The sequence below is a fragment of the Ovis canadensis genome, chromosome 5 (genome assembly GCF_042477335.2).
Source record: "Ovis canadensis isolate MfBH-ARS-UI-01 breed Bighorn chromosome 5, ARS-UI_OviCan_v2, whole genome shotgun sequence".
Taxonomy (NCBI): Eukaryota; Metazoa; Chordata; class Mammalia; order Artiodactyla; family Bovidae; genus Ovis; species Ovis canadensis.
The window spans coordinates 30,951,560-30,963,259 of NC_091249.1; the positions used below are offsets into that span (position 1 = coordinate 30,951,560).

The 11,700-nt window shown below is 48.8% G+C and overlaps 1 protein-coding gene across 1 annotated transcript in view; it reads left to right on the plus strand.

The window, feature by feature from the left end:
* ACER1 (alkaline ceramidase 1) overlaps positions 1-11,439 on the plus strand; it is a 52,722-nt gene extending 41,283 nt beyond the window's left edge. Inside the window, exons 2-6 of the mRNA XM_069591362.1 lie at positions 5,682-5,796; positions 5,880-6,021; positions 7,173-7,310; positions 10,309-10,446; positions 10,902-11,439. Coding sequence (XP_069447463.1) covers positions 5,718-5,796; positions 5,880-6,021; positions 7,173-7,310; positions 10,309-10,446; positions 10,902-11,070 — 666 coding nt within the window. The 5' untranslated portion in view covers positions 5,682-5,717 and the 3' untranslated portion in view covers positions 11,071-11,439. The remainder of the gene's footprint in view (positions 1-5,681; positions 5,797-5,879; positions 6,022-7,172; positions 7,311-10,308; positions 10,447-10,901) is intronic.
* The last annotated feature ends 261 nt before the right edge of the window (positions 11,440-11,700 follow it).

Genomic DNA, 11,700 nt, shown 5'->3' on the forward strand with positions numbered 1-11,700 from the left:
CATATGTGGGCATCTCTTGTTGGGGAGCATGGGCTCTAGGTACGTGGGCTCAGTTAACTTGGTGCCACTCAAATTAGTTGCCCCTCAGCATGTGGGATCTTCAAGGACCAGGGATTCAACCCATGTCTACCCCACTGGGCCACCAGGGATGTTCTTGCCAAGTGTTTTCCCGTGTGTGACAGGTAAATCCATTTGAACTGTTTTGAGAGACAGTCAATAGGAGATCACACTCCTCTTTCACCTTCATTAAGAAACTGTTTAGGGATTCCCTGGTGGCTCAGTGGTGAAGAATTCCCTTGCCAGTGCAGGAGACACAGGTTCAATCCCTGAGCTGGGAAGATCCCACAGGCCTGGGAGCAGTTGAGCCAGTGCGCCACAACTATTGAGCCTGTGCTCTAAACCCTGGAAGCCTTCATGCCACAGCTACTGAAGCCCGTGCTTGGAGCCCTTGCTTTGCAACGAGAAGCCACTGCGATGAGAAGCCCGTGTACTACAACTAGAGAAAGAGCCCAGAAGCAGCAACAAAGATCCAGCACAGCCATAAACAAATAAATAAATATTTTATAAAAAACAAGCTATTTAGTTCCTCTTCAGTGTTTGGCATTGGAACGGTATTATGTGCATGTCTGAGGCTGTTGCTGCTTCTCCCATCAGTCTTGATTCCAGCTCGTGATTCGTCCAGCCCTGCATTTTGCATGGTGAGATCTGCATAGAGGTGAAATAAGCAGGGTGACAGTATATACAGTCTTGTCATACTCCTTTCCCCATTTTGAACCAGTCAGTTGTTCCATGTAAGGTTGTGACTGTTGCTTCTTGACCCACATACAGGTTTCTCAGGAGAGGGTAAAGTGGTCTGGTATTTCCGTCTCTTTAAGAATTTTGTGTTTGTTGTAATCCACACAAAGGCTTTTGCATAGTCAGTGAAGCAGAAGTAGATGTTTTTGGTATTCCCTTGCTTTCTCTATGATCCAACAGATGTTGGCAATCTGATCTCTGATTCCTCTGCCTCTTCTAAACCTAACTTGTACATGTGGAAGTTCTAGGTTCATATATTGCTGAAACCTAGCTCAAAGGATTTTGGGCATAACCTTGCTAGCATGTGAAATGAGTGCAGTTGTACAGATGTTTGAGCATTCTTTGGCATTGCCCTTCTTTGGGATTGGAATGAAAATTGACCTTTTCCAGTCCTGTGGCCACTGCTGAGTTTTCCAAATTTGCTGACGTTACTGAGTGCAGCACTTTCACAGCAGCATATTTTAGGATTTAAAATAGCTCACCTGGAGTTCCATCACCTCTACTAGCTTCGTTCGTAGTAATGCTTCCTAAGGCCCACTTGCTTCACACTGTAGGATGTTTGACTCCACACCATCGTGGTTATCTGGGTCATTCAGTAAGACTTTTTTGTACTGTATTCTGGCTCCTGAGGTTATAATGGAGAAGGCAGAAGCCACAATCCCTATTCTCAAGACTAGATGTAGCAGGAGACCCAGATAGTTCTAGAACAGCAAGACCAGGGTCAGGAACATGGGACTGCATGGGACACAAAGGAAGACCACCCTGACCCTGCCTTGTGGGCTTAGGAAGGCTTTAGGAAGAAAGCAATCCCCAGGCTAAATACAGAGTAGTTGGGCTGGCAAAGAGGGCTACATGGGAATGAGAGCCTTACAGGCAGTGGGAAGAGTCTGTGAAAACTCCAGGAGGTAAGAAGTAAAGTAAGACTCCTTTGGAGGAGCTGAGTTATTCTTTCCACCCAGATTGTACAGTTGAAGGTGGGGAAAGGTAGCTATGGAGGGAATGTGTAAGCCAAGTTAAAGAATCTGGATTTGATGTATGGGAGTCACAGATGTGTTCTAAGTGGAGGCTTAAGAGTTTGGGAGGCTGGATGGCTCAGCATCTTCAGGCACGCTTGGTTTCCCCAAGGGCTGGCATGTGGCTGGAGATGGAGGGGACATCAGATTTGTGTGGGGTTTTTGCCCATTCAGTATCCATGGCTCCATTTCCCCTTCATCAGCCACCTGGTTATGGTCTCGGTGGGATGGTCACTCAAAGCAGTCTCCTCCAAGGATCAGATGTGGCCCAGGCTACACTCTCCAGACTTTTTTTTTTTTTTAATTTGGCTGTGTCAGGTCTTAGTGGTAGTGTGTGGAATCTTCCATGTAGCTCATGGACTCTACGGTTGTGACGCATGGGCTCAACGGTTGTGGCGCGTGGGCTTATTTGCTGTGTGGCATGTGGGATCTTAGTTTCCCAATCAGGAACTGAACCTGCTTCCCCTGCACTGCACGGTGGATTCTTAACCACTGGACCACTAGGGACATCCCCACTCTCCAGAATTTGAAGTTTGGGCTTGCACAGTAAAGACTGAATACAGTTGTTTTCATTCATACCCAAAATTGTCCCCTGGAGAGATTGTCTATTAAAGGGCCAAAGCTATTCTGGTTTCTGGTTTTCCTGTCCTCTGCAGTTCCTTTAATTATTGAGCTCATTGTAATAAATGAATGAATGAACAAATACATGAATAAATAATTTGGTCAATTAAATAAGTACCCACACACGTGCACACACACACAATTTATATTTATAGTTTAAGTTCATCAGAATCATTTTCTGTTGCTTGCTACGAAACAACCCTAGCTAATATACCACTGCTGATGGATTCATGGCGCTCAGCCTGTAGAGAGCTACCTTACCACTCCTGGGCATATACCTTGAAAAGATAAAAACACGAATTCAAGATGCATGCGCCTCTGTGTTCATAGCAGCATTGTTACAATAGCCAAGACATGGAGACAGCCTAAATGTCCTTTGGCAGATGAATGCGTAAAGAAGATGTGGGACCTACATACAGTGAAGTACTGGAAGTAAAAAGTGAAGTCACTCAGTCGTGCCCGACTCTTTGCGATACCATGGATAGTAGCCTGCACCAAGCTCCTCCATCCATGGGATTTTCAAGGCAAGAGTACTGGAGTGGGTTGCCATTTCCTTCTCCAGAGTACTACTCAGCCATAAAACCAAATGAAACAGGACTTCCCTGGTGGTCCAGTGGTTAAGAGTCTGCCCGTCAGTGCAGGGGATGTGGGTTCGACCCCTGATCAGGGAACTAAGATCCCTCATGCCGTGGCACAGCTAAGCCCATGCGCTGCAACTACTGAAGTCTCCACACACCTAGAGCCTGTGCTCAGCAACGAGAGAAGCCGCTGCCACGAGAAGCTTGTGCACTGTATTGAAGAGTAGCCCCTATTCACCGCAACTAGCCCCCATAGCACGCAGCATTGGAGACCCAGCACAGCCATAAATGAATAAAATTTAAAAAAAAGAATGAAACTTTGCCCATTGCAGCAATGTGGATGGACCTAGAGATTAGCATACTAAGTGAGGTAAGTCAGACGGAGACAAATATCATGATGTCACTTACACATGGCATCTAAAAACAACACAAGTGAATTTATTTACAAAACACTCACAAAGAAAACAAACCTACGGTTATCAAAGAGGATGGATACACCAGGAGCTTGGGATTAACAGATACAAACTATATATATATATATATATATATATATAAAATAGATAAATAAGGACCTACTGTATAGCACAGGAAATCATATCCAGAATTTTGTAATTACCTATAATAGAAAAGAATCTGAAAAAGACCAAATATATGTGTAACTGAATTACTTTGCTGTATACCTGAATTTAACACAACATTGTAAATAAGCTGTACTTCAATTAAGAAAAAAAAAACAACTAACCAAAAACCAAGACAAAGAAACAAACAAGAAGGGGAAAGAGAGAATATTGGAAAGATAGTGAGATGCATTAAAAAATGGAAAGATGAGTTGTTTTAGGAAGGCTGGGACCTGCAGTAGGTCTGCAGGATTCAGCAGATGTGCAGATACCGTCCTCAAGCATTCGCTTTTTTTCCCCTCAGCCTTGTCTTCTCATGGGTGGCAAAGTGGTTGTCACATCTTAAATATCACAACAATATCCCAGGGCCTCTGTAGAGAGCGGTCAGTGATGCAACTCGATCTTGGTGACTCCCAGGCTTTGTGTCTGTTCCAAGTTTCAACCTCCTAAAAGAGAAAGCCTGATATCCTGCTTTGGCATGAGTATCTATTCCAGTGGGGTAGGGTTTTGTGATATAGACAGGGCAAGTTGGGGAGGAGGGGGATCTCTGTGTTCTAGGATAGCTGCTGTGAACTGGGTGGCCCTCCTGGAGTTGTGTTTGACCTTGTCCATTGATAAACATCAGAGACTTTGGCATGGAAAACAAGTACATAGGTGGGACCATGGGCTGGGAAACCAGTTTGCCAAGGCTAGGTTCTTAAATGGTGACCTTTGAGCTGATTCCATCATTGTCCCAGGAGAGCTTTGGAATCAGGAGGGCTCCTGTCTTGGGAAACTGTACAGGTGACCAGGACCTAGGCTAGTAGATGCTGACCTTGTATCAGGTGAATGATTTTCCCCACACCCACCACTGTGCTCTGTAATTTTTTTTTTTTTTAATTTGGCTGCTTCAGGTCTTAGTTACAGCGTGGGGAATCGTTAGTTGTGGCAAGTGGAATCTAGTTTCCTGACCAAGGATAGAACTCAGACCCCCTGCATTGGGAACTCAGAGTCTTAGCCACTGGACCACTAGAGAAGTCCCTGCTCCCTGTATTTCTTTTCTTTTTTGGTACTTATTTATTTGGCTGAGTTGAGTCTTAGTCACAGTCTTAGTTCTGGCATGCAGGATCTTTTGTTGAAGCACATGGACTCTCTAGTTGTGGTGTACAGGCTCAGTAGATGTGGGGGCTTAATTGCACATGGGATTTGAGTTCCTTGGCCAGGAATTGAACCCATGTCCCCCGCACTGCAAGTAAAAGTGTTAATTGCTCAGTCCTGTCTGATTCTTTCACAACTCCTGACAGGTAGCCTGACAGGAGCTGTAGCCTGACAGGAACCTGTAGCCTGATAGGTTCCTCGTCCATGGAATTCTCCAGGCAAGAATACTGGAGTGGGTAGCCATTCCCTTCTCCAGGGGATCTTCCCGACCCAGGGATTGAACCCAGGTCTCCCGTATTGCAGACAGATCCTTTACCAGGGAAACCCCCTGCATTGCAAGGTGGATTCTTAACCACTGGACTGCCAGGGAAGTCCCCTCAGGCTATTTTTTAGAAGTGAGTCACTAGGGTATTGCACTGTCTTTCCTTGTCTACAAGGCCAAGGCCAGTTCATGACCACTGTGTTTGCATTTCAGTCCATAGGAAGTAGAGAGCAAGCCTCAAGCAGCTTCTTGAGAACTGACCTGGAAGTTATAGTGATGATTCATTTACAGTCCTGTCCCATGGGCTAGAGCAGGTCCCAAGGCCAAAGTGAGCTGCAAGGAAGGCTGGGGGATGTAGTCTTTAGTTGAGTAGTTGAATGCCCAGCTCAAACTTGGGGGACACTGTTGCTGAAAGGAAAATGTTAGTAGATAGTCTTCACCACGTGCATTGCATGAATTAATGAGCCCACGGAGTAATGGATGGAGAAATGGATCTACCAATGAGTGGTTGACTGGTCAGCTGAAAGATGGATAGACCCTGGGCCAGTTCACTGCCTGAAAGATGGCTGCTGACCAGCTGGGCAATGACTGAGGGCAACCGTGCTCGGCCTCCTCTGTCTTGACAGCCCCTCACTATGCTTTCCCCTTCCTTCTCCAGTTCAGCAATGTCACCTTCTTAATCTTTGGGCCCCTCATGACATTTCTGATGCGCCCATATATCCAGAAACGCTCCCGCTACATTTACGTGCTGTTCATTCTCTTCACAATCACAGGTAGGTGGGGACATTGGGACAGTGGGGGGGGGGGGGCAAGAGGGACAGCACCCTTGACCACCTGCCTTTGTCTCTCCCTCCAGGACTGTTCTCCATGTACTTTCACATGACGCTCAGCTTCCTGGGCCAGATGCTGGATGAGATCACTATCCTGTGGCTGCTGGCCAGCGGCTACAGCTTATGGTTGCCCCGCTGCTATTTCCCTGCCTTCCTAGGGCAGAACAGGTGGGGCAGGGGCCGGCCCTCTGTCAATCCTACCAGAGCCCACCTATCCTTCAGACCCTCTTTGGAGTCCCTCCCCTCAACACCCCAGAACCTTTTCCTGACCCTGCCTGACCTCACCGGACTTCCAGGCACCCCTCTTCTGAGCATACTTGGGAGCCCTGGAATCCTCCCCCGGTTGTTGTTCCGTCGCTCAGTCATTTCTGACTCTTTGTGACCCCATGGACGGCAGCCCCTCAGGCTTTCTTGACTTTCACCATCTCCCGGGGTTTGCTCAAACTCACGTCCTTTGAGTTGGTGATGCCATCCAACCATCTCGTCCTCTGTTGTCCCCTTACCCACCTGCTTATTCTTCCTTGTATCCCACCTGCTTATTCTTCCTTGTATCCCACCTGGAGAGTTGAGAGCTTCTCCAGGGCCTTTCTGAGCCTGCTTTGGGGTTCCAGGCGTGTGCGTGCTCAGTCGTGTCCGACTCTTTGCGACGCTATGTACTGGAGCCCACCAGGCTCCTCCGTCCATGGGATTCTCCAGGCAAGGGTACTGGAGTGGGTTGCCATTTCCTTCTCCAGGAGATATTCCTGATCCAGGGGTGGAACCTAGATTGCCCCTGGGGGCCCAGGTGATTTCCCCTGGGGGCCCAGGTGATTTCCCCTGGGGGCCCACGTGATTGCCCCTGGGGGCCCAGGTGATTGCCCCAGGGGGCCCACGTGATTGCCCCTGGGGGCCCACGTGATTGCCCCGGGGGGCCCACGTGATTGCCCTGGGGGCCCCACGTGATTGCCCCGGGGGGCCCACTGCATTGGCAGGTGGGTTCTTTACCACTGAGCCACTGGGGAAACCCAAGCCTTCAGGACCTCTCTCCTAATAGTTTCTGGGACCCCTGGTGCTCCTTCCTTAATCCCACCTGGCTCACCTGAGACTCTTGCGTGAATTTACCTGGGCCTTGGGACCCTCATCTGACCTTTTTTACTGAGTCCTCCTGGGAGTCTTAAGACCTTTTTCTGAGCTCAGTTGGGCTTCTCAGAACCCCTTCCCTTTTCTTATCCATCTCAGCCATGAGATTTCCATGTGACTACCCAAACCCCACAGGAATACCCCTCAACCACCCTCCCCCTGCCTGGCCCCGCCACAGCTGAGACCTTCTCTTCCTTCAGGTCCCGGTACATCTCATTGATCGTCATCATCACCCTGATCAGTACCTTCCTGTCCTTCCTGAGGCCCACGATCAACGCATATGCCCTAAACGTCATTGGCTTGCACATTGTCTACATCGTGGTCCAGGAGTATAAGAAGTGGGTGTGACTGCAGGTGCCCAGAAAGGTGGCACCCCTTTCTCTTCCAGGAACCGCACCCACCCCCCGAAGAAAAGCCTCACCATGTTCCCTTCCCCAGGATCATTCACCAGCTAGGGCCAGGACCAGGATTTGAAATCTAAGGCAGAGTTTGTCCTTCTTCTCTGAAAACCTCCAAACACACGTACAAGTGGAGAGCATTGTATCATAAACCTCCATGTGCCCACTAACCAGCCCCAACAGCATGTTGCCAACCTGCATTCCTTTTTTCTTTTTCTTGGCCACATGGCACGTGGGATCTTAGTTCCCCAACCAACAATGGAACCTGCACCCCTTGCGTTGGAAGCTCAGAGTCCTAACCACTGGACCACCAGGGAGGTCCCCAACCTGGATTCTCTATCCCCGTAGATTTCATGTAATGTCACCCATTAATTGTTCAGGGTTTCACTTTCCTGATAAAAAATTATCATTTTTAACCCATGCTAGGTCTTGGCAGGCTAGAGAAGGAACTCCCAAAAGGGGCCATTTAAGGAGAGTTGTATAAAAGGGTTGTTTACAAAGAAGAGGGCAGACTGTGGGAACATCACTAGAGATCATTTAGAACCCCTCTGTTAATATGGGACTCCATGCTCATCAGGAGACCTGGGATGGGGAGTGATGGCAAGGAGTGATTGCAAGAATCTGGAAGGAGAGAGGTAGCAGAGAGTCTTCTTGGCCAGAGCTGTGACCTCCAGTTGTTGGTTAGTCAGCCTGAGCCAATCCCAGAGGGAGGTTGTGTGGGCCAAATCCAGGATAAGGGCCAAGCCCTTATCCTTGGGCTTCCAATTGGGTAAGTCAATGATTTCCAGTTGGGTTGGCCAACAGTTTCCAGTTGGGATGGCCAATGGTTTTCATTTGGGTTGGCCAATGGTTTCCAGTTGGGATGGCCAATGGTTTTCATTTGGGTTGGCCAATGGTTTCCAGTTGGGATGGCCAATGGTTTTCATTTGGGTTGGCCAATGGTTTCCAGTTGGGTAAGTCAGTGGTTTCCAGTGGGGTTGACCAGTGGGGAGCCCCAGCAAGGAATCAAATGGTGGAGGGAGGGTACTATTGGAATATTTATTTCCAGGTCCGCATAACTCAGCTCCCCCACCCCATACCCTGCCAGCCCTTGAGGCTCAGGGCTGGCTGGGAGAAGGTAGTGGAGGATTTAGAGAGACGAATGGAAGATGCTTCCTTAGAATAGCATCTATAAATAATACCAGTTTGCACTGACCTTTCCTCAGTTTCCCAAAGACGTCTTCTTGTGCTCGGTCTTGTTTAAATCAGAAGGCAAACACAGTCCCTCAGGTGTTCCTTCTTTTATAGCAGTCCTTTCCTCCTTCCCCCTTTCTTCATGCCTCTGGTTTGATAACAGAAGCTCAAAGGTTTGTTCTGTAGTACATCCTGAATCTTGAATTTGGCCAGCTGGTTCCTGTGGTGTCTTCTAACCTGTTTCCTTTTTTTTTTTTTTCCTCTGTAAATTAATAGATCTAGTTTTAGCTTTACCTTTTTTTCCACTTCATGTGTGGCACTGGGCGCTGCCTGTTCCAGCCCATTAAGACCCCGTAACGAGTGGTCGCCCTGCTTTCAGTGCCATTATGTTTGCTGTGTGGATTCAGATGGTGTCATCCAGATCCTTCGTTATAAAGTTTTCTACAGGCCTTTCCCCTAATGATTCCAGCAGCCATTTCATGCTGTCTCCACCCGTGATCTCCTTAGAGGGTGCAAAAGGGTGATTTTCAGATTCTATTATTCCTTCTGCGTTCATTGTCTGGACTCCATCCATCCAGACAGAAGAATGTTTGCTCATCAACCTTGAAATACAGTTTGGACAGGAAAGACAGGATTGGGAGTTAATTCTTTCCCTTTTGAAAATTAATTTCCAGAGCAATGAGTTGGTGCCTTAGCCATTTCTGGTAAGGACCAATGAGAGTGTTTTTTTTTTTTTTTAAGCATTATGAACTCATGGACATTTATCTCTGAAGTGTTTCAATCCATTGCAGTCACTATGCTATATTTTTAACTTTTTATTCTGAAATAATTACAGGCTCAGAGCAAGCTGCAAAAATAGTACAGAGTCCTGTGTACCCTTCACCCAGATTCTCCCCACCTCCACCAGAGGCAGCATCTTGTGTAATTACATGTGTGTGTGCATGCTAAATCACTCAGTCATGTCCAGCTCTCTGCGACCGCATGGACTATAGCCCACCAGATTCCTCTCTCCATGGAATTCTCCAGGCAAGAATACTGAAGTGGGTTGCCATTTTCTTCTCCAGGCAATCTTCCCAACCCAGGGATTGAACCTGTGTCTCCTGCATTGGCAGGCAGATTCTTTACCATCTGTACTCAAATTTTACCAATTCTTAGGTGTGTGGTTTTGTTTTGTTTTGGTGTTCAGACTGTCCCCTTTTAGGCTAGCAGGCAGGGCTTGCACTTTTACCCATGAAGGAGTTATTGCCTCATTAATATCTCATAAGCTCTTTCCCAAGAGACATTGGGTTAGTTCTGCTGTTGGGGAAATACATAGTCTAGTCCTGAGTTGTCCCATGACATGGGACACCCTCCCACACACATACACACGTATTCTCAGAGCCACACGGACATAAATTCCCATGCACCAGCCCACAGGTGCACATACACTTATACCCCAAAGCACAAACACAGAAGGGCTTGTTGGCTGCGGCTTCTGTATTCTGATGAACCTGATTCAGACCCCACAGACTGGCTGTGTAACCTTGGGGTGGGGTATGAGGCATACTTAATCTCACGTGCCTCAGTTTTCTCATCCACAAAATGGGAACAATAGCATTGCTGTGAGCAGTCCCCACGTGTTAGCATGGGTCTGGCCCCTCCCCCACCTTGCCCCGTGATCCTTCCCTCCTCCGAGCCTCCTCTCCTGGAATGGAGGAATTTCCCATCCGCCCCCTGGGGCTCTGCTAGCTGAGTCAGGCTCTGATCTCCCTTCTTCCCGCCCTAGGACCAATAATAAGGAGCTCCGGCATCTGATTGAGGTCTCCACGGTTATCTGGGCTCTCGCCTTTACTAGCTGGATCAGTGACCGCCTGCTTTGCAGTTTCTGGCAATGGATTAATTTCTCCTACCTGCACAGCATCTGGTAAGCATTTACCCTGTGGTCTTGGGCTCTAGGGGCTTCCCTGGTGGCTCAGACAGTAAAGAATCCACCTGCAATGTGGGAGACCTGGGTTCACTCCCTGGGTCAGGAAGATTCCCTAGAGAAGTGCTTGGCAACCCACTCCAGTATTCTTGCCTGGAGAATTCCATGGACAGAGGAGCCTGGCAGGCTACAGTCCATGGCATTGCAGAGTCAGACATGACTGAGCAACTAACGCTTTCACTTGGGTCCTAGAAGCAGAAAATCTCAGATGCCAGAGCTTGGAGCAGGAGCCTGGGGGAAGCGGGGGCAGGCACAGATACTGGGATGTGTGTGTATGTCTTGGGGATGTGTGGTCAGGAGATCCCTTTTGATGGCCAGGATCCAGGAGAGGTGGGGCTGGGGCCATCAAGCTGACTGCTGGGGCATCTTTTCCCTCTCTCCACCTTGTCACCCAGGCACGTACTCATCAGCTTCACCTTCCCCTACGGCATAGTCATCCTGGCTGTGGTGGATTCCACATACGAGATGCCGAACAAAACCATCAAAGTCCGCTACTGGCCTCGGGACACGTGGCCCATGGGGCTGCCCTACGTGGAGATGGGTGATGACCACAAGAGCTGCTGAGGTCCACCAGGGCTTCTTGATCACCAGACACCTACGCATCCACCAAGGACAGCGGCCTGAATTGGGAGACGGAGAGATGCTCGCAGTTCTGCGCTCCGGCTCCCTCTCCTCATCATCCTGGTCCTCCGTGCCCCTGTATCGAGGCAGGGGATGGACTTCATGACCTCTCTGTGCTGCAGTCTGATGACCCTGGAGCTGCCCTCCATGACCCGCCCCCATCCTCTTTCACTTCCTCTTCCAGGTTTACCGTTTCACACGGCCTGTGGGGCTGGATCACTGAGGCGCTGTGCTTCTGTGGGAGCCACTGGGAATGACCTCAGGCTCGGGCTTGGTCCCTGGGCATCATATAAACAGTGGTGGTCACTGTGAGACTCTTCAGACCTGTCTTTGGCTGTGCAGTGTCACTGATACTTGGGAGGCATCCTAGAGAATGGACATGTTTTCTGGTCACCTTACACTCAAGCATGTGTGCTAGTGATAAAGAATCTGCCTGCCAATGCAGGAGACGTAAAAGTCGCAGGTTCGATCCCCTGCGTCAGGAAGAGCCCCTGGAGGAGGAAATGGCAACCCACTCCAGTATTCTTGCCTAGGAAATCCCATGGACAAGAGGAGCCTGGGGGCTACAGTCCA